The 27,316-nt window shown below is 46.5% G+C and overlaps 1 protein-coding gene across 2 annotated transcripts in view; it reads left to right on the top strand.

Moving 5' to 3' along the window:
- LOC140721804 (NACHT, LRR and PYD domains-containing protein 3-like) overlaps nucleotides 1-27,316 on the top strand; it is a 50,071-nt gene that overhangs the window by 20,327 nt on the left and 2,428 nt on the right. For both annotated transcript variants that reach the window (XM_073036616.1, XM_073036617.1), the window contains exons 2-6: nucleotides 13,350-13,441; nucleotides 14,919-15,073; nucleotides 15,983-16,154; nucleotides 16,254-16,304; nucleotides 25,433-27,170. In XM_073036616.1, the coding sequence (XP_072892717.1) occupies nucleotides 13,350-13,441; nucleotides 14,919-15,073; nucleotides 15,983-16,154; nucleotides 16,254-16,304; nucleotides 25,433-27,170 (2,208 nt within the window). The remainder of the gene's footprint in view (nucleotides 1-13,349; nucleotides 13,442-14,918; nucleotides 15,074-15,982; nucleotides 16,155-16,253; nucleotides 16,305-25,432; nucleotides 27,171-27,316) is intronic.

Genomic DNA, 27,316 nt, shown 5'->3' with positions numbered 1-27,316 from the left:
ATGGGAGAGTACAAGACTGACAGTGTTACAGTTGAATGCGTGCAGTGTATGGAATAATAGACGAACGCAGTAAAGTTACAGATTGACATGTATGACATTGTGGGTGTCACTGAATCGTGGCTGAAAGAATATTTTATCTGGGAGTTTAACAGCCAAGGATACACACTGTATCGAAAGGACAGACAGGTCAGCAGAAAGGGTGACGTGACTGTTGGTGAAAAATGAAATCAAATCATTAGAAAGAACTGACATGGGGTAGGAAGGTCTTGAATCATTGTGGGTAGATCTAGGAAACTGCAAGTGTTACAAAGACCCTGATGGGGATTATATACAGACCCCCACTCAGTAGTAATGACATGGTCTAAAAATTACAACGGGAGATAGAAAATGTATCTCAAAAGGGCAGTGTTACGATAGCCGTGGGATATTTTAACATGGTAAAATCGGGTTGGTGCTGGATCCCAAGAGGCAGAATTTGAGAGCAGCTTGTGGTTGATCCCGTTCGGGGATCATCTATTCTGTATTGGGTGTTGTGCAGTGAACTGGAAGTTATTAGAGAGATTCAGATAAACAAAAAAACATCCAGGGCCAGTGATCATAATATGATGGAATTTACCCTGCAATTTGAGAAAATAATAATGTGGGACAAGAAAACAGAGGATGAAGTGAAAAAGTATCTTGGATCAGTTTTTACTGTGGGAAGATGAAAGTGATATGGGATGAGAGCAGAAGATTGTGGCTCAGAGGGACAATGGAACAACTATGAAATGGAAGAACAGACTCGATGGGCCAAACGATCTATTTATGCTCATATATTTCATGGTCAGAACATTCAGTAATTGGGCAGCATCTTGCTCTGTCACGATTCCAATACCAGGTCTTCCACTATTTCTCTTTCCACTGATCCTATCTCATATACTGTTACCAGCACATATTCAGTATCATAATTTAAAAAAAACATTTTATTCCTGTTACCCTGCAGGAAATGTGATCATTAATTATGCTGGGGAAGGTCTCGTTCAATAAGATAATGATAACATGAGTTCAGTTTAGCTTCAGGAGACAATGTGAGACGTATTCTTGCCCTCTGGTGACTGCCAGGTTTTCCAGCGCGATCTCCGGCCCATTCAGAGGATCATCATGTTCTCAGTGTTCTGTGGGTTGGTGTGGGAGTGTTAGTTTTTGAACTGGGTATGACCGAGACGCCGGAGCATATTACCAGCAGCAAAGAGTCTTGAGTGTTTTGGTGCTTGGATTAAAATCCAGGGATGGGGACTCTGGGAATATGGAACTGGCAGTGTTTGGACATCGGAGGTTGTGACGGGATTTTCGTCGTCCTGCTGTGAAACAGAAGTTTCCGGTGGATGGATATTGATTGTTGGGAATTTACTAACAACAGCCACCAGTCTGAGACTTGCCGGGTGATGCACCATCAATAACTCTCAGAGAGGTATAGGCTTTTATTGGCTGGAAGAAAGAACAAGCAGCAATTGACCACCACACTACATCCTGGAGACAGGCCGGGACTCAGGCTTCAATCGCCTTCATACCGGGGTCCATGGGAGGAGCCACGGTCAGTGGGAGGAGCCACAGGAGCAGTCAGCAGGGGGGGCTTGTCCAGACAGGTACATGTAGTTCACCACAGGCACATAGTTAATCTCCTGCCTCACCGGCTCATCACACACTCCTGGGGTCAGAAACAGTATGAAGCTACCTCCACATCGTCCCATTACACACATGCGTGGTAAGACTCAGAGAGAAGTTCCCTCCACTTCTCCCATCCCACACTCCCAGGGTCAGACACAGATTGAATCTCCCTCCACACTGTCACATCACACACTCCCGGGTTGAGATACTGTCTACTTTCTTCCAGCCAATAAAATTGATGCACCATCAATAACTCTTGGAGACGTAAGGCAAGATATCCGCTTTTATTGGCTGGAAGAAAGAACAAGCAGCAATTGACCACCACACTGCATCCTGGAGACTGAGACCAGGGCGGAGACCCCAATTGCCTTTATACCGGGTTCTGTGGGAGGAGCCACGGTCAGTGGGAGGAGCCACAGGAGCAGTCAGCAGGGGGAGCTTGTCCAGACAGGTATAGATAGATAGATACTTTATTCATCCCCATGGGGAAATTCAACCTTTTTTCCAATGTCCCATACACTTGTTGTAGCAAAAACTAATTACATACAATATTTAACTCAGTAATAATATGATATGCATCTAAATCACTAACTCAAAAAGCATTAATAATAGCTTTAAAAAAAAGTTCACCATACCGGGTGGTTAAGTGGCAAGTCCCTGTGAGCTTGGGTGATGGGATATCACAGTTTTTCACCCAGTTAGAATGGACTGCGGATCAAGCTACCTGGTTTTATGAGGTGCTGAGCAAATATTTTTCCTCTAGGCTCCATTGTTTGGTTCTGGAGTTCCTTTGGCAACAATGTCTGATAATCTGAGGAGAGAACAAGTTCCTTTTCCATTCCTCACAGGAAGAGGCTTTGATTAAATAGACTGCGCTGTTTTCACACCAGTAGTAATAGACCCGGGGGTTCAGTGTTTAAATCAGGTTTAGAAATCCACCCTCACTGACGGCTGTCAGTCAGAGGAAATCAAACAGCAACTCAAGATGCTGGGGATCTGCACTGAACCAGAAAATGTTTGAAGCTATTCTGATGAAAGGTTGTGATGCGAATCGTTAACTTTGCTCCTCTTCCCAAAGCTGTTGCTTACCTGCAGAGCGTTTCTCATGACTATAGTTTCTTTCTATTACTTTCACCTTCGGATGGTTTAAATCTTCTGGAAAAGGATCTGCGCCAAGTCGCACGTTTTGTGATAGTTACTCGAACACTAAAAAAACCACAGCTTCTCGCAGTAATCTATTCCGATCACACACACAGAATGCCAGAAGAACTCAGCAGGCCAGGCAACATCTATGGAAAAGTGTACAGTCAAAGTTTCAGTCTGGGACTCTTCAGCAGGACTAACTCTCGGCCTGCACCATTGTCTGTACTCTTTTCCATAGATGCTGCCTGGCCTGTTGAATTCCTCCAGCATTTTATGTGGGTGTGTTGCTTGGATTACCAGCATCTGCAGAATTTCTCATGTCTGAAATTATCCTGATTATTTTCTTCAGCTATCTGAAGCAACTTTCTGAGCAGTTCTACTGGCCACATCACACTTTCTGTACATTTCTGAATGCAGTGTAAAGAATTTGGAGGTAAGGTCGATCCATTTTGCCGATGTAAGGAGTTAATGGGTTCATTTCATTGTCTGATTCTCAGACCTGAGGAGGGTCACCGCAAGCTGTGACGTGTTTTTTTCAGAACGAATGTCAATCAAAGAAGATTTAGTACATTGATAGTTGGTTGGTGTGAATTCCCTTTCAGGAAATACCTGTGAGCTTTTGTTTCTGTTTGCTGAATTAGAAGAATTAGAGTTGAATCTATCTAATGCACTGTTAGTGGATGAATGGAGAATATAACTGTATTCATTGGTATTAGGCAAAGACGGGGACTTGATTGTGTTTGATATTATATGGATAAATGAATTGTGCACTTGCTTGGAACACACAGCCTCAAGCGGGATCTTGACAGGAATCTGGAGCATATAGAAACATAGAAAACCTACAGCACAATACAGGCCCATCGGTGCACAAAGCTGTGCTGAACATGTCCCTACCTTAGAAATTACTGGGGTTACCCATAGCCCTCTATTTTTCCAAGCTCCATGTACCTATCTAAAAGACTCTTAAAAGACCCTATTTTATCCGCCTCCACCAATGTTGCCGGCAGCCCATTCTACGCACTCACAACTCTCTGAGGAAAAAACTGCGTAAAATATATTTGCTCCTGTCGGGTGGATGAAAGAGTTTTTATTTTTCAATGTGATGAATTCCGCAGGGCACAGATTCTTGATAGGAAAGGTTTCTGCAGGCGGACGCAGGATTGGGCTGCTGAGATGAGCTTATAGAACGGCGGAACAGGATTGAGAGTCCGAATATCCTAGTGCTAATACAATATGGCAGTATCAATCTCAGACAAATAGGAGACGCAGTGAATTTAGAGTTCAGAGATTTCCCATCACTGACTGATGAGAAACAGTTGATGTGTCTGTAAAATAAAGGCAATGTCAGGCAAATTCAATGTAATTTCATGATTGCTGCTCCGACATGGCAAGTTGTTCCAGTAAGTGAGCAATCAACTGAAGGGAAGGGTAGTCCTGGGAGATGGTAATCTCGGTACAGTTGCTCCCCAAATGGTCAATTGCCCCAATGATCCACCTGCGGACAACGGTTGAAAATGGCTTCATGAAAAGGCTGAACCTGAGATCACGGCATCTCCAGGCAGCTGGTGCACAGTTAGATCTGGAGAAAGGAAGTGTGCAGTGTTCAATGCAAAAGATTATCCCAAATGCATAATTTGACCAGAGTCAACACTGTCCTTTCTTCTGCTATCTAAATGCAATAAAGCTGTAGATGGTGCTGTGGTTTATAGTCTGACAATAAACCGGCCCCAGGGTGAAGAGTGTATCAGACTGTACTAGGCTAACTGAACCGGGATGCGGGATGTGATTCCACTCTGGAGCAGATCAAATTTTAGAGAGAAAGGTAACCATTGCCACTGTATACTGATGTAGTAATTCTGCATCGATCCACATGTTAGGAAGACGTTCATGCAAAATGAGACTTTGTGTGGTTTAACACAAGGTTTGTGGAACAGGGTGTGGCGTTACCTTCTGAAGGCGCCGATGTTCAGGTTTATGAGCGTGTTATCAACTGAACATTGCTCAGGGTGTGTTCACTTACTGTTAGGGCCCATAAAGTTCAGACACTCGGATTCACTGAAACCAGACTCAGGAGTCCAGCACCAGGTAAGAACAGGGACTGTACTGGGCTGTGTTAGGGTGTTTTAATAAGCCCACCTGTCAGGGCAGTTTTCTAGTATTGCTGCCATATCTATACTATCATTTGCTGTTCCAGGGGATGCGGAAACAGGTGAAGATACATTAGGTTATTTTTATGAGGTGAAACTCTTTTCAAAGGAAAAGAGAAGCAGATTTTTTTACACAGTTTCTGGACAGGTGAGTGAAGTGCTGCAGGTGGTCGCAGAGATGTTCAACTGAGATCACAGTCCAGCTGTGATAATGGAGAACGCAGGAATAGCACTGAGTGAGTGCATGTCCTGTTACTAATTCAACATGCGAGCAGCACACTCTGAGAAATAAGAAACCCAGTGAGTTTTATGTTTAGTTTTTTTTTCCCCCATCATTTTCTAACCAGGGATGGTTCAGGTATTTGTAAAATAAGTGCGATGCTAGGCAAATTCGCCAATGGGAAATGGTCATAATTTCATACGGTTGCTGCTGTGACACACTAACTTGTTTCCAGTAAGTGAATAATAAACTGAAGGGGAAGGGCTTTCTTATCTTTCTGTCGACTTTCACCAGTTGTTATCTCTGGGAGACGGTTACCTCGGCACAGATGCTCCCCAATTCGCCCATTACTGTACAATCCAACTAAGAGCAAGTGTTAAAAATGGCTCTTTACAAATAGGCTGACCTTTAGGCCAGCTCCAGACAACTGGGGCACAGTTGAATCTGGACCAGGATTTAACTGAGATCAAAAGAAAAAAAATACACCAAATTCATAATATTTCATCAGAGTTGACAGCGCCTTTCATTCTGCTGTCTCTGTGCAATAAACCCACAGCGATCTTTGCCCTGAGCTGTCGCTGGGGTTTATAATCCGAAAATTAACTGCTCGCAAGATGAACAATAAATTAAAGCAATAACACCAGCCGAACCGAACCAGGATGCGGGTTGTTATTCCTCTCTGGTGCGGATCAAACTTTCTAGAGAAAGTTCATCATTGCATTCGCACTGAAGTATTCATTCCGGCTCGGAGCACTTGTAAGAGAGACTCGTTCAAGGAAAATGAGACGTGGCGTTACATGCTGAATAGGGTGAAGTTCATTTATGAGCGTGTTATCAACTGAACATTGCTCAGGGTGTGTTCACTTACTGGTAGGGACATACAATTCAGATGCTCGGATTCACTGAAACCGGAGTCGAGAGTCCAGCACCAGGTAAGAACAGGGACTGTATTCGGCAGTGTTATGGTATTTTAATAAGCCCACTTGTAACAGCAGTATTTCCAGTATTGCTACCATATCAATATTATCATTGAAATCGCGCGGCTTTATGGATCTGTGAGCTTTATTATTCTGTGAGTGTATTTTTTTTCGGAAAGACGAGGTACTTCTGGCAGTGATATTTATATTAATAAATATTGTGGTAATTCTCTCTGGCCGCAGATAAAAACAGCAGATTCTAGACTCAGAGGTCACTTCACTATGAACACCCTATGCCAAATAATCTGGCCACTGAGTGCATGTCCGGGGGCCGTTTCCCGTCCACTTCAATGCTGACCACTGCGCTACCGCACTGCCACGTTTATCAACCGCAGGTTGTTTTCGCTGTCTTAGTAGAATTAGAGGTAACGCGATTTTATCTTCCGGTACTGGATGGACAGAGGCATTTGACTACATTTGCTGTTATTAGATAAAGACGGGGAGTTGAATGTATTCGTTGTTATTTAGCTGAAGGAGAAGAGATTTGTTATCCGCTGGTGTTTAGAAATTGAGCCCTTGTTGGGGACATTGAACATCACACGGATTCTGAATAGGCATATGGAGAACATGTTTGCTACTGTAGGGGGAGCTGAAACAGATGAAGATTGATTAGGTTTTTTTTTCTGAGGCGTAACTAATGTGACATTGGAATTCTCTTCCTCAAAGGGTAAGAAAAGCAGAGCTTTCTTTCGATGTGTTTAATTCCACCGAACACAGATTCTGGACAGACAAGGGAGTGAAGTGTTACAGACGGTCGCAGGGTTGAGTCACTGAGATCACTGTCCAGCTGTGATCATAGAGAATGGCGGAACAGGACTGAGGGGATGAATGTCCTGTTACTAATTCAGCATACGAGCACCACACTCTGACAAATAAGAAACCCAGTGAATTTAATGTGTTAACATGAGGAAACCTGCAGATGTTGGAAATTCAAACAATGCACACAAAATGCTGGTGGAACACAGCAGGTCAGGCAGCATCTATAAGGAGAAACATTGTCGATGTTTCGGGCCGAGATCCTTCGTCAGGACTAACTGAAAGGAAAGATACTAAGAGATTTGAAAATAGTGGGGGGAGGGGGAAATGCAAAATGATGGGAGAAGACTGGAGGGGGTGGGATGAAGCTAAGAGCTGGAAAGGTGATTGGCGAAAGTGATACAGAGCTGGAGAAGGGAAAGGATCATGGGACGGGAGGCCTCGGGATAAAGAAAGTGGGAGGGGGAGCACCAGAGGGAGATGGAGAACAGGCAGTGTGATGGGCAGAGAGAGAGAAAGAAAAAAAAAACAACTAAATATGTCAGGGATGGGGTATGAAGGGGAGGAAAGGCATTAACGGAAGTTAGAGAAGTCAATGTTCATGCCATCAGGTTGGAGGCTACCCAACCGGTATATAAGATGTTGTTCCTCCAACCCGAGTGTGGCTTCATCTTGACAGTAGAGGAGGCCATGGATAGACATATCAGAATGACATATCAGAATTTAATGTGTTTCTTTTTTCCATCGTTCTCTGACAAGGAGTGGCACATGTCTTTGTAAAATAAGGATGATGCCGGTTGATCAATGTGTAAAGTAAATCGAATGCCAGGCAAATTCGCCAGTGGGAAATGATCCTAATTTCATATGATTGGTGCGGTGACATGGTAACTTGTTTCCGGACAGTGAGCAATAAACTGAAGGAAAAGGGCGTCGTTACCCTGCTGTTGACTTTGACGGCATGTTATCTCTGGGAGATGGTTATCTCGGCATAGTTGCTCCCCAGCTAGTCCATTACTGCACTGATCCAACTGTGGACAACTGTTAAAATGGCTCTTTATAAACAGGATGACCTTGTAGTCAGCTCCAGACAGCTGGAGCACAGTTAAACCCCGATAAAGAGATTACCCAGTGTTCAAACAAAAAAAACTCCAAATGCATAATATTTCATCAGACTTCACAGACCCCTTCCTTCTGCTGTCTTTGTGCAATTAACCCAAGGTGACCTTTGCCCTGAGCTGTCACTGGACTTTATCATTGGACAATAAACTGGTCTCAAGGTGAGCAATAAATCAAAGAGAAGACACCAACAGTTTGTTACTTCTCTCCGGAGCAGGTCAAATTTCGAGAGAAACGTAATCATTGCTATCGTGGACTGAAGTAGTATTACTGGCTCGAAGCACATATTAGAAAGACTAATTCAAGCATAGCGATACTTCTTGTGTTTCAACACAATCGTCGTGGAACAGGGTGTGGTGTTAAATGTTGAATAGACTGAAGTTCAGGTTTATGAGAGTGTTATCAACTTAACATTGCTCAGAGTGTGTTCGCTAACTGTTAGAGCCATAAATGTAGGTACACAGTGTCACACTGGCCCCCCTACGCGGCAGACGTCACACACAGGCCACCAACACCGGGGTCTGCCCTCACGTGCGCAGGCACTGCTGTGCTCGAGCTTGATCGGCTTAATGGCTGAGCTACTAATCACGTGAACGCCCACAGTCAACAGAGGATTTACTATCTGCACTATTACCATTCGCGATGTCAATCATTGGTTGCACCCAATAGCAGAGACGGAACAGCCAAGAGGGCGTTATTCCCGGTCCCGCCTCGAACTCCCCGTCAAAGTGGAGCTAACCTCAAAGTAAATGTCCCATTTTTGGTTTATTCCCATTTCCCTCCGAGAGAAAAACTAAATATGTAGCTAGTGTAAATATGAAGTAACGCTCTGTTCACTTCTTTATGCCAATCTGCAGCATCTACGGGTCACTGCTCTACGTGTACGTGTAGCTTCATCGTTCTGCCTTTCAAACAAGTCAGTGAGATCCAGATCTGTCACATTCTCTCGTTTTATGTGGACAGTATGTACTTTTTTCTGTAATATAACACATTGTTTCATTCCTCTGTTTTGACCTCCCAAAGTGCAGCCAATATTTCAGGGTATATTACCTATTTATTTGAGAATTTAGCTTTTTCCATTAATCTGAGCTTCTCATGTGTACAGTTCAGTTAAGATTCGCTTCAGAATTTCCAAAGCAACAACCCAGTCAGTCAATTTTCCCTCTGAAGTTCCAAAGCAGAAGCTCAGTCTTTATAGTATTTCCACACAATTGAAATGGGGAATTTGTTCTTATGATCACGTACTGAGCTACAGTGAAAATCTTGCCTGACGTAGCAACCACACAGATCAATATATTACAACAGTACATTGAGCTGATATTCGACAAAACAATCATTGTAACAAAGCATTATGGCTGCAAAGAAAGTGCAGTGCAGACAGACATATGGTGCAGGGTCACATCGAGTTCACTGTGTAGTCGAGCCCATTTTATCATTCACTTGGCTTATAACCACAGACAGGAAACCATCCTTGGGCCTGGTGGTATCTATTCCCCTATGGGACAGTGGGTTTGCAGCAAGAATGTCCCACGTTTTGGGATTCTTTGGCCTGCTTTTCTGAATCTAGCAGATGTGTAGGAAGAGTCCATGGACGGCAGGCTTGTTTCTCTGATGTCCTCAGCTGAGTGTTCGGTTCTTCGAAGGTCTTTGCAGTTCCTTGCAGTCATGGGCAGAGCAGTAGCCATATGAAGGCGTGAAGTATTGACAAGAATCTCAGAGACCTCACCCTGCCTTATGGAGCTGGATCCTGGACTTCCTGTCTGATCGGTGGCGGGTAGTAAGAGTGGGCTCCCTCACCTCTGACCCTTTAACCCTCAGCACATGTGCCCCTCAGTGTTGCCTCCTTCGCCATTCTTTACTCTCTGTGCACCCATGAATTGGTTTGCCACCCACAGCTCCAATCTGCTAAATAAATTTGCTGAGATACTACACTGATTGGCCTAATCTGAAATAATAACGAGGCAGCCTACAGAAAAGAAGTCCACACTCTGACACAGTGATGTGGTTGTGGACTACAGGAGGAATGGAGACAGGCTAACCCCTATTCACATCAATGGATCTGGGGTTGAGAGAGTGTACAGCTTTAAGTTCCTCGGCATAAACATCACCGAGGACCTCACGTGGTCTGTACATACCGGCTGTGTGGTGAAAAAATGCACAACAGCACCTCGTTCACTTCAGATGGTTGAGGAAGTTTGGTATGGACCCCCAAAGTCTAAGAACTTTCTACAGAGCAAAGTTAATAGCATCCTGACTGGCTGCATCTCTGCCTGGAATGGGAACTGTACTTCCCTCAATCTCAGGACTCTGCAGACAGTGGTGCGGACAGCCCTGTGCATCTGTAGATGTGAACTTCCCACTGTTCAGAACATTTACAGTGACAGTTGTATAAAAAGGTTCTGAAGGATCATCGGGCACCCGAGTCACCCCAACCACAAACTTTTCCAGCTGCTACCATTCGGGAAATGGTACCACAGCATAAAGGAGAGGATCAACAGGCTCTGGGACAGCTTCTTCCACCAGGAAATCAGACTGATTAATTCATGCTGATGCAAATGTTTTTCTCTGTTATATTGACTGTACTATAAATCCACATTGCAGATTTAGATTTAGTCCTCATTTTACTCCTCATGTATATGAAAGTTCTAAGTAATAAGGTCAATTCAATTCAATTCCCTGCACTATATATATACCATCTTGTTCAATCGCTGTCCAGCCTGTATACCACTACCTTAATGATATATATCAACCATCTTGTTCAAACTCTATCCAACTTGTATCCCATCACCTCAATGATATATACCAACATCTTTTTCAGTCTATGTCCAGCCTATATCCCACCACCTCAATGATATATATCAACCATCTTGTTCAACCTCTGTCCAGTCTGTATCTCACCACCTCAATGATATATATCAACCATCTTGTTCAACCGCTGTCCAGCCTGTATCTCACCACCGCAATTATATATATCAACCATCTTGTTCAACCTCTGTCCAGCCTGTATCTCACCACCTCAGTGATATATATCAACCAACTTGTTCAATCTCTGTCCAGCCTGTATCCCATTGCTGCAATGATATATTTCAACAATCTCTCTTTTAAACTTTGTCTTCATTGTTTTTTATTTCATTAGCTAGAAATACCAGAAGTTTAATTGAACACAGCAGCTGACAGGGAAAAGGCAGCCATTATAATTTTATAGTCCCTATTAGAAAACGGCTGCAGTGTTAATATTTGTCATAATTAAACTCATAGCATTTGATGCTGAGTTTGTTAATTCCTTTTTCGGTTATTTTCGGTGAGCCACTTCCTCCGTTTCCAGGGTAACAGCCTGTCACAGCTGCAGACACTGTTGCACATTTTTATCGCCCTGTGGTCACCGCCTCTCAGTGTAGAGACAGTGGCCTCAGGGGCAAATGTACCAGAGTGATAGTAGGAGGAAAGGATGCTGTGAGCACTGTGGGATGTGTTACAGCAGGGTCAGAATAAACTCAGAACTAACAAATTGGCTGGGGTGGGGTGGCATTTACATTTTAGTGTGTTGCTGATATTTTGCAATCAGTTATCATCTTTGCATTAAAATGAAGAGGTGAAATAAAACTACAGTTGCAGGAAATTTAAAGTCAGAAGATGAAAATACTGGAAAAAGCTCTGGAGTCCCATTTCACATATTGGGTCTTCCACCATTTCTCCTTTAACAGCGGTAACCTGATGTACTGAGTTCCCATAATTTTCTACTTTATAATTTTACATTTTGTTCCTGCTACACTGAGGGTAAACATGGCAGCCAACTGTGCGGGGCAAGATGCCACACAGCAATAAGATAGTGATCAAACGTGCTCAGTTTAGCTGCCGGAGGCAAGCTGAAGTGTATCCGCATCCTCTCACAATCTACAGACCGGTGAATCAACCTGAGCACTCACCCCGGCAGAGGGTCATTAGGTTTCATTTCCACATTAGTTTGTAATCGGAAATGGCAGGAACACCACGGCAAATAACTGGCACCAAAGCGTCTTTGTATGGGTGATAATATTGGGCTGGTGACCCTGAGGATATGGAACTGGCAGTATACAGGTTTCAATCCAGGTTGGTAATTCAGATTCAGTTTACAGCTGGGATCGGAATTTCCTCAGTCTGCAGTAAAGCTGAAGTCTTGTGCGGTTGGACATTGGTTATGGGGAAATTGTCGTCTACACCACTCAGTAGGACATCATATCTACCATGTACTTTGGAGATTATTTAAGAGTTTACTGGGGAGTTAGATGACTTTGAGGTGTGATGTTGTACTTTGGTAAAGCCTTTAACAAGATCCCACATGGCAGCTGATTGGGAAAGTTCGGTCACGTGGGATTCACGGGGAGCTGGCGAGGTGGATTCACATCGGGCTCGATGAAAAGAAGCAGAGGGTGATGACTGAAGATGGTTTTAGCGAATGGAGGACTGTGACGAGTGGGATGTGGGTGTCAGTGTCGAGAACTCTGTAATTCACTATTCATTCCATTGATTTGTTCATGAAAGGTCAGCAAGTTTGATAATGAATCCGGCAGTCTCGTTGATATTGCAACAGGTTACCATGAATTTCAAAGGGATCTTCTTCAGTTATGGAGATGGGCTGAGGAAAAGCAGTGGGTGCTGTCTGCTCAACCCGTCTTTCTTTTTTTTTAATAAGTGCAATCGTGAACAATAGCCAGATCAGAAATGCTGATCAAGTCAACTAGTTCCCAAAGAGAACTGTGATAGGCCAATCAGATGGTTTACTGCTGCTCCGCAATAGAACACTTTGCCTTACCGTTGACAAATCAATCCTGGTTGACGACACGTGATTGGTTCCTAAAACGGAATTGACTGCAGTATAGCTAGTAGATCGACCAGAGAATCCCGACATGGTGTACAATCCATGTAATGGGTATTGCGTGACTGTGGGTGGATGGGCGCAGGTGGATCAGGACGTGTCAAACCTTCCGGAAATCTTCCAAGATGACAGATAGCGCTCACTGCTTTGGTCCTCCTATGACTGGTGGCGCTATGATGAGTAACGGCCAACTGTTATAGCAGTGTGGGTTGAAACATTTCTGCTGAACAATGTGACATCTATTCCTCTCGTCACAGAACTATACAGATTTCTCAGTCCCGCCTGATTCTCACCGTCTCCTTTCAGTTTAACATCGTCTGGCATTGACACCTGTGGCAATATATGGTTTGATTCTATGTAGAAACACTCTGACATCCTGAAGATTTCCAAGATGTTTGGAAGTGTTTTCCTCAGTTTAAAAACAAAACAGTGTTCTCCTTCAAACCCCAATTACTGTTTGACCCTTCTGTTACTTTTGTTTGTTACAGAGCAGCAAAAACTGATCACACCTGTCATCAAATGGCTCAGTGTTCGAGCAGGGGAGGAGTTCCAGTGGCGTCAACATCGGGAAAGGACACGGGTATGTTGCCGAATTATTTTAATTTATAAATTTATAAATACTCATACTCTGAGGGTTCTGCATCTGGGTTTAATTCAATATCAACAATTCACAAAACATTTGTGAAAAATAAGCAGAAAGATGAGAGAAATAGAGAGGGAGAGAGAGTTAACATCTCTGGGGAAAACACAGTCAAACGTGAAAGGGGTACATTTACCGTCTGCTCCTGCTTCTCGAGCAGATTGTGATGCACATTAAAATAGTGAGTTACTCCAGAAGACAAGACATCTTGCAGATGCTGGAAGTTTTGGGTAACACCAAGACACACAGAATATTGGCAGAACTCAGCAGGTCAGGCAGCATCTATGGAGAGGAATAAACATTTCACATTTTGGATCAGCATCACACGGAAGAGAAAGTAATGTGGCAATAGCTAGAATTTCTGTCCCCTCATTTCCAGTTTGAAGAAGGGCCTTGGCCCGAAACGTTGATTGTTTATTCTCCTCCATTGTCATGGTCTGGTCCGTGAATTCCGCGTTCCGGTTCATGGTCCAGTCCGTGGACTCCGGACTCCGGGTCTTATGGTTGTCCATTGTTTCAGTTGGGCTTAATCACAGACAACTTATTCTCATGTTGAAGCTGGGACTACAAGTGGCTCTGAGTTCGAGTGTGGTTGCTGTTTCGTCTCGTCAGTATCCTGTCCTTGTCTCTGTGGGGTAAGTCTTTGCCGTTACACTGAGTCTGGAGCCTTGCCTGCAACCTTTAACCTTTTCTCGCTGTCAAGTTCTACCGGCGGAGCAAGACAGGAGCCTTGCTGTGTCTAGATAAGGAACCGTCTTTCGTTGTTTGTAACTGTCTCTGTATAGGTTCGGACATTTGCCGCTACCTAGCGTTGGGAACTGTCTCGTCGTGTGCAGCGTATGAGTCCCGGCCCTACGTCCTCTTCCCAAGGAGAAGTCCTAACTCTATGTTTTGCATTCCTGCTCTCCCTCGACCAAGGCTCTGTTATTCCGCATTCATGTATCCCAAGGCTGACCCTCATGTTCTCGTCCACGTCTGAGCCTCATGTCCTCATCCAACCCAGGACATCCATAGATGCTGCTTGACCTGCTACATTCCTCCCGCATTTCGTGAGCTATCCCAGAGATTTGCTGAGGAAGGGGTTTACCAGGCAGGCAGACAGTAACCCAGAGCAAAGCGGTGGTGATGGACAGTACCAGGAGAGTGATGGTGATAGTTACTATATTCTCAGCAATAAGCACAGTCCTTTCAAAACAGAGAGGTATATTCACAGAGACATGAAAGAGCAGCCTTCAACAGATGGGGCTATAACCCCTTCCAAACCACCCCTTGCCCTGACTGGGACCACCCATGCCCCAGCCCCCCCCCCCCCCATATATATATTGGACAGTATTTAGCGATCGTTAGGTTCCAGAGGGAAAGTTGCTGCCCAATATGGAGTCAATGATTTATTTATTTTCCCCATTGTGCTTCACAGTGATCACTGAGCTCCTGGCAAGCTGGAATGATTTCCAGCTGCTGCAGCTGACGGACTTCTACCGGGACAGGCTGGAGCAGGCGATGGAAGGAGGGGTGCACGGAGTGAGCCTGGCGTTAACGGCCGAGAATCAGTTCAGCGGAGAGGAACATCGGGTGAGTGGGAGAGAGAATGGGTTTGAATTTTCACACATCACAGGACTGATGTGTGTCGGAACTCTAACTCATCGGATAATAAAGCATAAAAACAAATCAGAAATAAATATATATTACTCTTAAAACTGTGAATCTGAAGGAATGATTGAAAGAGGTGTAAACACTCCAGTGGCGGCTCAATGCTCAGAGCAAGGGGAGCAGGGAACAATTGTATGAGGTTGCAATAAAGGAGTTTAAATGGAAATACGGTAGGATTTTTCATTTTGAAAAGACCGTGCAGCGTGACGGCAGGATGTCAGTGAGAACCGGGGCATTAACACTGGATGCCACAGGAGCTCGTGTGTGATCTGTTCTGGGTGGAGATGATTGTGTTACAATCTGTAACTGTAAACAGTGTGGATCGCGGAATACTGCCATGTTGTAATGTGTAATCACTGAATAAACCTCCACTGGAAAAGGCAAAGGAAAGACATCAGGTGTCAGCCAGTAATCCGCTGTCATGTTGAACACTGGCGGACTGAGGAGATGAATCAGATCATCTTTTCCGCAACTTCTCTGTGACTGCTCACTCTGTTATAAAAACCTGCCTGACTTCTTTCTTCATCTGTGATGGTTATTTTCTGATTTCTGTTTTACACCGTCAAATCGGGTGAGGAATTATTTATGGATTTGGAGCCACGTCAATGAAGCGGTCACAGACCAGCCAGGATCTCATTGACTGGTGGACCAGGTTCACGGTGAATGTCCCTCCGTGTGCTCTGCACTCAGAATGTACAGTCCATGTCCAGACAGGATCAGCACCCGTCCGGGTGACTGCTCAGTGTGATCCCGTTACAGAGCACATCATTTACTTCTCATTCTCTGTATGAATCTGTCAGTCCCCAATATGTTCACCGTTACTCTTCACAGAAAATCTCTGATCTCGCTGATATGGGAGAGCGGGCGGACAGTTCTAAACTCCTCCTGAGCCTGGTGATGGAGAAAGGCTCCCACGCCCGGAGGGTGATGTGGGAAACCTTTGTGAAAATGAGGATTGGAGTCCCAAAGTTTGACAAAATACTGAACGAAATACAGGAGCATGGTGAGAAAGCATCACTGATGAATTTAATTTTGGATTCAATCACAATTGACTTTATAATTTTATGCATTTTAATTCCTCAAATTGTTTTATTCCGAACAGGTTGTGTTTCGGTCCATCGACCCGTACCGGAGATTCCCAGAGAACTGAAAGGTAAGTGAAGAAACCGCTGTTTCCACCAATGGTTGATATTGTGTAGGGCCATGTCGTTGTTGAACCATCTGGATTTGACCAGGTAAGTGGTGGCACCATGACATAGTGCACAGTGCGACACATGGAAAATATTTGCTCGAGGGATATCTTTCTCAGGACATTATGAGGAACAACTCAGAGAGTTGGGGAGTTTTCTGAAAGGGACCACTCCTCTCTGACTCCGACAACGACAGGTCCCTCCTTCGAGCCAGAGTGGAGAAGAGGACGATCTGGAGGTGTGAAATTCTCAGAAATTCTTCACTCCGAAAAGTGAAATCCTTCCCCTGCAGCTACACAGCAACAGCCCTCATCACGTAATAACAATGAGAGCATCCATTTAATGAGAAAATCACGTAACACCCAACTGCTCTGTTCAACCCCAAAGCAGCATATGAATCCAACTCACCCTTAGTGCAAAGACTGCTAACGTTATCCAGTTTAATTTCTAACTCAATAATCCTGGGAATTCCATCAGGAGACAGTGTTAGTGAGGTTGAGATTGGGGGACAAAATCCTCAGCTCAGTCCACAGAAGCTGAAATTGATGTGATGTGTGATGGACACTGTGGAAAGGTGAGAGATAGGAATTAGGACAGAGAAACCGAGGGTTGTGGGATTGCGGCAATTAGCCTGCAAACTTGTTCTTCACTGTTCTTCATGTTGTTTGCCGAAGGAACAGACACAGCAGTGAAATTCCCACACCCATTTCTAATACAAAACCGATTCACTCTCTGATTATTTAAGAATATCATTTCTAAAACTGTCACAATGTCTGAAGTAACGATTTAATCAACCAATATCTTCCTACGCTCCCCATCCCACCCGGATACATTGAACAGAGACTCCACACACCCCTGACAGGGTCCTGACACACTGTGAGACCCCACACACCCCTGACAGGGTCCTGACACACCGTGAGAAATGACACACTACTGACAGGGTCCTGACACACTGTGAGAACTGACACACTCCTGACAGGGTCCTGACACACTGTGAGACACCAAACATCGCTGGCAGGGTCCATGACACACTGCAAGACCCCACACATCTCTGACAGGTTGTGATACACTGTGAGACACCACACAACCCTAGGAGAGTCCTGACACACTGTGAAACCCCACACGGCCCTGGCAGGGTCCTGACACACTGTGAGACCCCACACACCCCTGACAGGATCCTGACACACCGTGAGAAATGACACATTCCTGACAGGGTCCTGACACACTGTGAGAACTGACACACTCCTGACAGGGTCCTGACACACTGGGAGACACCAAACATCGCTGGCAGGGTCCATGACACACTGCAAGACCCCACACATCTCTGACAGGTTGTGATACACTGTGAGACACCACACAACCCTAGGAGAGTCCTGACACACTGTGAAACCCCACACGGCCCTGGCAGGGTCCTGACACACCGTGAGACCCACACACCCCTGACAGGATCCTGACACACTGTGAGACCCCACACACCCGTGACAGGGTCCTGACACACCGTGAGACCCACACACCCCTGACAGGGTCCTGACACACTGTGAGACACCACACACCCCTGACAGGGTCCTGACACACTGTGAGATCCCTCACACCCCTGTCATGGTCCTGACATACGGTGAGACACACACACCCCTGACAGAATCCTGACACACTGTGAGACCCCACACATCCCTGACAGGGTCCTGACACACCGTGAAACCCCACACACGCCTGACAGGGCCCTGACAAACTGTGAGGCCCCACACACGCCTGACAGGGTCCTGACAAACTGTGAGACTCCGCACACCCCTGGCAGGGTCCAGACCCACTGCAAGACCCCATACATCGATGATAGAGTCCTGACACACTGTGCGACACCAATCATCGCTGGCAGGGTCCATGACACACTGCAGGACCCCAAACATCCCTGATAGAGTCCTGGCACACTGTGAGAACTGACACACTCCTGACAGGGTCCTGAAACACTGTGAGACACCAAACATCGCTGGCTGGGTCCATGACACACTGCAAGACCCCACACATCTCTGACAGGTTGTGACACACTGTGAGACACCACACATCCCCAGGAGAGTCCTGACACACTGCGAAACCCAACATGGCCCTGGCAGGGTCCTGACACACTGTGAGACCCCACACACCCCTGACAGGATCCTGACACACTCTGAGACCCCACACACCCCTGACAGGGTCCTGACAAACTGTGAGGCCCCACACACCTCTGACAGGGTCCTGACATATCGTGTGACCGCACACACCCCTGGCAGGGTCCATGACACACTGCAAGACCCCACACATCTCTGACAGGTTGTGATACACTGTGAGACACCACACAACCCTAGGAGAGTCCTGACACACTGTGAAACCCCACACGGCCCTGGCAGGGTCCTGACACACTGTGAGACCCCACACACCCCTAACAGGATCCTGACACACTGTGAGACCCCACACACCCCTGACAGGGTCCTGACACACTGTGAGACCCCACACACCCCGGACAGGGTCCTGACACACCGTGAGACCCACACACCCCTGACAGGATCCTGACACACTGTGAGACCCCACATACCACTGACAGGGTCCTGACACACCGTGAGACCCCACACACCCCTGACAGGGTCCTGACACACTGTGAGACCCCACACTCCCCTGACAGGGTCCTGACACACTGTGAGAACCCACACACCCCTGACAGGGTCCTGACACACTGTGAGACCCCACACACCCCTGACAGGGTCCTCACACACCGTGAGACCCACACACCCCTGTCATGGTCCTGACATACTGTGAGACACACACACCCCTGACAGAATCCTGACACACTGTGAGACCCCACACATCCCTGACAGGGTCCTGACACACCGTGAAACCCCACACACGCCTGACAGGGCCCTGACAAACTGTGAGGCCCCACACACGCCTGACAGGGTCCTGACAAACTGTGAGACTCCACACACCCCTGGCAGGGTCCAGACCCACTGCAAGACCCCATACATCGATGATAGAGTCCTGACACACTGTGCGACACCAATCATCGCTGGCAGGGTCCATGACACACTGCAGGACCCCACACATCTCTGACAGGTTGTGACACACTGTGAGACACCACACATCCCCAGGAGAGTCCTGACACACTGCGAAACCCAACACGGCCCTGGCAGGGTCCTGACACACTGTGAGACCCCACACACCCCTGACAGGGTCCTGACAAACTGTGAGGCCCCACACACCTCTGACAGGGTCCTGACATATCGTGTGAACGCACACACCCCTGGCAGGGTCCATGACACACTGCAAGACCCCACACATCCCTGATAGAGTCCTGACACACCCCTGACAGGGTCCTGACAAACTGTGAGACTCCACACACCCCTGACAGGGTCCAGACACACTGTGAGACTACACACACCTCTGACAGGTTCCTGACATATCGTGTGACCGCACACACCCCTGGCAGGGTCCATGACACACTGCAAGACCCCACACATCCCTGATAGAGTCCTGACACACTGTGAGAACTGACACACCCCTGACAGGGTCCAGACAGACTGTGAGACACCAAACATCGCTGGCAGGTTGTGACACACTATGAGACACCACACATCCCTAGGAGGGTCCTGACACATTGTGATACCCCACACGGCCCTGGCAGGGTCCTAACACACTGTGAGACCCCACACACCCCTAACAGGATCCTTACACACTGTGAAACCCCTTACATGCCTGACAGGGTCCTGACACACTGTGAAACTCCACACATGCCTGACAGGGCCCTGACAAACTGTGAGGCCCCACACACCTCTGACAGGTTCCTGACATATTGTGTGACCGCACACACCCCTGGCAGGGTCCATGACACACTGCAAGACCCCACACATCTCTGACAGGTTGTGACACACTGTGAGACACCACACATCCCTAGGAGAGTCCTGACAAACTGTGAGGCCCCACACACCTCTGACAGGTTCATGACATATCGTGTGACCGCACACACCCGTGACAGGGTCCTGACACACTGTGAGACACCACACACCCCTGACAGGGTCCTGACACACTGTGAGACACCACACACCCCTGACAGGGTCCTGACACACTGTGAGACGCCACACACCCCCGACAGGGTCCTGACACACTGCAAGACCCCACACATCCCTGATAGAGTCCTGACACACTGTGAGAACTGACACACCCCTGATAGAGTCCTGACACACTGTGAGAACTGACACACCCCTGACAGGGTCCAGACAGACTGTGAGACACCAAACATCGCTGGCAGGTTGTGACACACTATGAGACACCACACATCCCTAGGAGGGTCCTGACACATTGTAATACCCCACACGGCCCTGGCAGGGTCCTGACACACTGTGTGACCCCACACACCCCTGACAGGGTCCTGACACACTGTGAGACCCCACACACCCCTAACAGGATCCTTACACACTGTGAAACCCCTTACATGCCTGACAGGGTCCTGACACACTGTGAGACCCCCACACACCCCTAAAAGGATCCTGACACACTGTGAAACCCCACACATGCCTGACAGAGCCCTGACAAACTGTGAGGCCCCACACACCTCTGACAGGTTCCTGACATATCGTGTGACCGCACACACCCCTGGCAGGGTCCAGACGCACTGCAAGACCCCACACATCTCTGACAGGTTGTGACAGACTGTGAGACACCACACATCCCTAGGAGAGTACTGACACACTGTGAAACCCCACAAATCCCTGCTAGTATCCTGACATGCTGAGATCCCGCACACTCCTGACAGGCCCTTCAAATTCTGTGAAATCCTGGACACACTTTGCAGAGTCCTAAAATACTTTTACACGTCCTTTCAAAAGATTGTATTCAGCAGTGGTGTAGCTTGCCTTCCCCTAATTCAGAATCTCTATACTCGGGGCATCGATATCGCTTTCCATAACTGAGACAGATTGTCTCTGTGTCCAGAATACTCTCCCACTGACACTTGTCCAGCTACATTATCTCCTGCCTCGTCGGGTCAACGGAAGATACAGGTTAGGCTAATAATCCTTATTGTATGGGTGGTGGTCCAGGTGAGTGAACATGATGTGATGGTTGGGACTTAAGTGGGTAGTTCATTGGATAGAGTGTTGTGGGTCATGTAGTTGGACCTTCAGAGTGGATCAGCACATTGGAAGTGTGATGATGTTGCCTTTATGAAGACTTGATTGAGAGAGACAAAATTGGCAGATCAATATTCCAGAGTTACAATATTTCAGATAGAGAGGGGAGGTAATACATTTGAGGAGGTTTATTTGCTGCCCTGGGGAATTTCACAGCTGCGCTCAGAGAGGACATACGGGGAGTTCAAGTACTGAGGCAATATGAAAGCATAGCAATAAGATCGATACAGTCACTGATGGGTTTTTACAAATCCCAGTAGTCATCATGAGATTGAGGAACTAATATGTAGGCAAATTCTGGAAAGATGCAAAAACAGCAAGTTTGTTGTAGTGGGTAATTTTAACTTTCCCTGTGTTGCTGATGACCTTTCATTCTCTGTCCTGTGTTTCCTACCTGCAAGAATATTTTAGGAATCTCTGATGGTGGGATGTGTTCTGGGAATAATGTGTGGGATGTGTGAACTGGAAGTGAGGCCAGACTGCAGCTGGTATTTGAATGTAAGCCGACAAGTTGCTGAGGTTTCAGTGCTGGAACCTTTGGGAACAGTGAACACTTCTCAGATGGTTATGAATAAGGAGAAGTCTGCAGCTTATGCTGTACCGAACATGTAATTATTTTAGAAATTAAAAGTCCCTATTGTTTCTGCCTCCACCACAATCGCCGGCAGATTATTCCACGCCCTCACCACTCTCTGCATAAAAAAACTTACCCCTAACAATCCCTCTGTACCTACCTCCAAGCACCTTAAAACGGTACCCTCCTGTGTTAGCCATTTCAGCCCAAGAAGAAAGTCTCTGACTATCCACACAATCAATGCCTCTCATCATTTTATATACCTCTATCAGGTCACCTCTCATCCTCCGTTGTTCCCAGGAGAAATGACCGAGTTCACTCAACCTATTCTCATAGGGCATGTTCCACAATCCAGGCAATACTTGTAAATCTCCTCTGCGCCCTTTCTATAGTTTCCACATCCTTCCTGTAGTGAGGTGACCAGAACAGAAGACAATACTCCAAGTGGTGTCTGACCAGGGTCCGTTATAGCTGCAACATTACCTCTCGGCTCCTAAACTCCATCCCAGGGTTGATGAAGGCCAATGCACTGTATGCCTTTTGAACCACAGAGTCGACCTGCATAGCAGCTTTGAGTGTCCGCTGGACTCGGACCCCAAGGTCACTCCGATTCTCCACACTGCCAAGCGTGGGGTGTGCAGCATTGGGTGTGGGAAAGATAACTTGGCGGAAGGCAGATTCCGTGGCAAAGGGTTAGATTGAGAGCAGCTCTTGTTAGGCAAATCCCCAACGGGCATGATTAAATATTAGCTGAGCAGAATTTGGGTCCGGCGTGTTGCAAAGAGGATTAAAGCCAACGACGGCAATGCCTGTAGATCTTGATGGGAGATGTTGTAAATTTAATCTGAAAGGGAGAGATGAGTTTCATGATGCTGAAATGAGACAGTCAGTTGTGGAGAGTGAAGAGGCGTGCCAAAGAATGCATTGGGATACAGATCAGTTGCAGATGCGGATGGGGAAATATCAGGTGGAGTTTAATCCAGAGAAGTGCGAGTTCTTGCAATTCAGGAGATCAAATGTATGGGGAAGTATAGAGTAAAGGTCACGACCCTGACGTCATTAATGTCTACAGGGATCCTGATATCCATATCCATAGCTTCGGAGGCAGGCGGGAGGAGTTTATGGGGACATCGTGCTAGCAGCAACTTTGTGGGCCGAATGTCCCATACCTATACTGTACTACGCAGGTCTTGTGATAGCTGAAATCCTGAGCCACCTGCTACCGAAATTCCTCGGTCTCTGCTCTCTTCTTCACCACCCGAGCTGTAATCGGCATGGTTTTCAAACTTGTATTTAAAGTCACAGACCATTAGCATCTCCCATTTCTCCCCTTTCCACAGACGTTGTCTGACCTGTACTCACATCTACACTCCAGTCCTGTGCTGTAGAGGGCAGGCCAACATGCTGCATAACAGTGGCAGGCTGGGAGGCTCTACAACGGGTAATCAAAATTGCTCAACGCATCACTGGCACCCCCAGCCTACCTTCCATCGGGGACGTACATACAAAAAGGCTCTGGAAAAGGGTCAGCATCAGGAATGATCCCACCTATCCTGCCTATGGGCTGTTTGTCCCTCTCCCATGAGGGAGGAGGCTACGTAGCATTCACAGCAGGACCATCAGACTCAAAATCAGTTACTTTCCTCAAGCAGTAAGACTGATCAACACCTCCAATGATTAAGCCACCCCTCCACTACTAACAACCCCCACCCACCACCAGCACGATTTGAAAATTTTCTACCAGAACCACCTGAGATCAGAGTGACTCCTGTATCGTATATATTTATATTTATTGTGTTTTCCATTACGTTCTTTATCTGAGTTATTTTGTGCTGCATCACATCCGGAATAACAATTATTTCCTTCTCCTTTCCACGTGTATCTTCAATCTTGAATCTGTTGAGCATTTAAAGCACATACTCTTTAAGAGACACGAGTCTGCGGATCTGCCATCTCAAACTATTCTCCGGAGGAACTCAGTGAGCTGAGCAGCGTCTGTGATGATGGCGGGGTGGGGGGGGGGGGGGGGGGGGGAGGGGTTCTGTTTGCGTTTTGTGTCAAAATGCTGACTGTCTCAATCTCCTGAGCAAGACATTGATAGATAGATAGATAGATAGATAGATAGATAGATAGATAGATAGATAGATAGATAGATACTTTATTCATGGGGAAATTCAACTTTTTCTTTCCAATGTCCCATACACTTCTTGTAGCAAAACTAATTACATACAATACTTAACTCAGTAAAAAAATATGATATGCATCTAAATCACTATCTCAAAAAGCATTAATAATAGCCTTTAAAAGGTTCTTAAGTCCTGGCGGTTGAATTGTAAAGCCTAATGGCATTGGGGAGTATTGACCTCTTCATCCTGTCTGAGGAGCATTGCATCGATAGTAACCTGTCGCTGAAACTGCTTCTCTGTCTCTGGATGGTGCTATGTAGAGGATGTTCAGAGTTTTCCATAATTGACCGTAGCCTGCTCAGCGCCCTTCGCTCAGCTACCGATGTTAAACTCTCCAGTACTTTGCCCACGACAGAGCCCGCCTTCCTTACCAGCTTATTAAGACGTGAGGCGTCCCTCTTCTTAATGCTTCCTCCCCAACACACCACCATAAAGAAGAGGGCGTTCTCCACAACTGACCTATAGAACATCTTCAGCATCTCACTACAGACATTGAATGACGCCAACCTTCTAAGGAAGTACAGTCGACTCTGTGCCTTCCTGCACAAGGCATCTGTGTTGGCAGTCCAGTCTAGCTTCTCGTCTAACTGTACTCCCAGATACTTGTAGGTCTTAACCTGCTCCACACATTCTCCATTAATGATCACTGGCTCCATATGAGGACTAGATCTCCCCCAATTCTCTCCCCCAATCACCCACCCACAGTGCACGTGCTGCTCAATAAAGCTACTTCTTTGTATTTTGAATCAGTGATGGTGGGTGGGAGGGGGAATCTGTGATTCCCCAACCTGTTCCTTTGACAGAATGCCCACGATCCTTTTCTCCATCTCCATACGCCACATCAAACATCCGGCTTTCAAAGTTCTTCCACAGGAACAATAATAGCTCTGGCAGTGGTGGGAGTTTATCCAGTACAGGACAGTCGGGGGTTAGTAAACTACCAGGGAAATACTCACCTTCACAGCACAGTTAATGTGGAAATGTGAAGATCTGGTGTTTATCTAATCCAGGCCTCTCTGTCCAGTCAGGGGACTGTTAATCACATTTACTTCACTGTACGAACATCCATTGATGAATTCAATCAAGGTAATAGCTTTGAGCTAACTCTTGTGTACTTAAATACTGAGTTCTGAGTTGAGCCATTTAACATTTTGACTATGTTCCTGTTCCCATGGAAGATGTTCAACAGAAACACAAGGAGACTCTGCGGCAACAGACTGAAACACTGAAAATGAACACGATCCTGATGAGGGAGAAGGTGAAGGTTTTCCAGCTGGTTGATCGATACGCTGAGCTCACGGTCATTTCTACTGTTCGAGATCGGAGACTGGTGGAACATGAGCTGCTGGCAAGAGGCAGAGACCATGGCAATTGGAGAGAAAAACATCTCCGCAGAGAGCTGGAAAAAATCCGGACTGATCAGTTGTTCCACAGCAGCTTTTCCTGGAGTAAATCCAAATCTGGGAGTTCAGCAACAGTGGCGGGAGTCCCAGGGATCGGGAAAACAACAATGGTACAAAGGATTGTTCATGACTGGGCGACGGGGACAATATTCCAACAATTCCAGTTTGTTTTCAGTTTCAAATTCCGCGATTTAAACTCCATTAACTGCAGGATAAACATGAGGGAACTGATTCTGGATCAATATCCGTACTTTGGGAATATCTTGAGAGAGGTCTGGAAGAAACCAGAGGGATTGCTGTTTATATTCGATGGTTTGGATGAATTCAAGCACAGAATCGATTTTGCTGACTATCGGAGAGATACAGAACCCAAGCACCAGTGCCCAGATCCCGAGTGGTGGTGTGAAGTGTCTGACATTGTGTACAATTTAATCCAGGGCAAACTGCTCCCAGGGTGTTCAGTGCTGGTGACCACCCGTCCCACTGCGTTACATTTATTGGAAAAGGCTGATATCAGTATCTGGGCTGAAATCCTCGGATTTGTTGGTGAGGAACGGAAGGAATATTTCATCAGACATTTTGAAGATCAGACAGTGGCGGAAGCTGTTTTCAAACACGTGAAGGAGAACGAGATCCTGTACACCATGAGCTACAACCCCTCCTACTGCTGGATCCTCACTCTGGTACTGGGCCCCTTCTTCACACAAAGAGTCACTGATCCAGAGCGAGTTCCCAAGACCATCACCCAACTGTACTCCTACTATATTTACAACATTCTGAAAAACCACAGCCGTGAGATTGAGAACCCCCGTGATGTGTTACTCAGGGTGGGTCAGATGGCCTTCAGAGGAGTGTCCGAGAAGAAGATTGTGTTTACAGATGGAGATTTGATCAACTACAATCTGCAGCCTTCCCAGTTCCTGTCCGGGTTCCTGATGGAGATTTTGGAGAGAGAGGATTCTGCCCGGAGCGTGGTGTACACATTCCCACACCTCACCATCCAAGAGTTTGTAGCTGCAGTCGCACAATTCCTGGATCCACATCCCGGGGATAGCCTGAAATTCCTCACTGAAGCCCACAACACAACAGATGGGCGATTTGAGGTATTTCTCCGTTTTGTTGCTGGTCTCTCCTCCCCAATGACAGCTCGGGGCCTGGAGGAGTTTCTGGGTCCATTCCCTCATCAAACAACCAGCCGGGTGATTGACTGGGTGAAGGAGGAAGTTAAATGCCAGATTGGAAACACAGAGAGTGAAGCTGGTAAAAGGAGACTCCTGAACATATTGCACTACCTGTTTGAGTCTCAGAACCGTGGACTGGCTCAGGCCGCACTAGAATCTGTGGAAACACTTTCATTCAGTGGAATGACACTGACCCCGATTGACTGCGCGGTCCTGTCTCATGCAATCGGAATCTGTGATACAATAAAGCAGCTCGACCTGGAGAACTGCTACATTCAGTGTGAAGGAATCCGGCGGCTGGGACCCGGGCTGCACAAGTGCCAGGACTTGAGGTAACTTGATTTATCTCTCACTCTGAACGGTGAAACTGTTCCAGTGTGTTGTTTCAATTTAAAGGTATTTGGGTAAAACTGCAGTAAATCAAATTGTGAAGAATTGTGACAAATGCCAGGGGATCGGTCAGTAATTCCCCAAGGAC

The sequence above is a fragment of the Hemitrygon akajei genome, unplaced genomic scaffold (assembly GCF_048418815.1).
Source record: "Hemitrygon akajei unplaced genomic scaffold, sHemAka1.3 Scf000061, whole genome shotgun sequence".
Classification (NCBI taxonomy): Eukaryota; Metazoa; Chordata; class Chondrichthyes; order Myliobatiformes; family Dasyatidae; genus Hemitrygon; species Hemitrygon akajei.
This window is presented reverse-complemented; position numbering and strand designations above follow the sequence as displayed.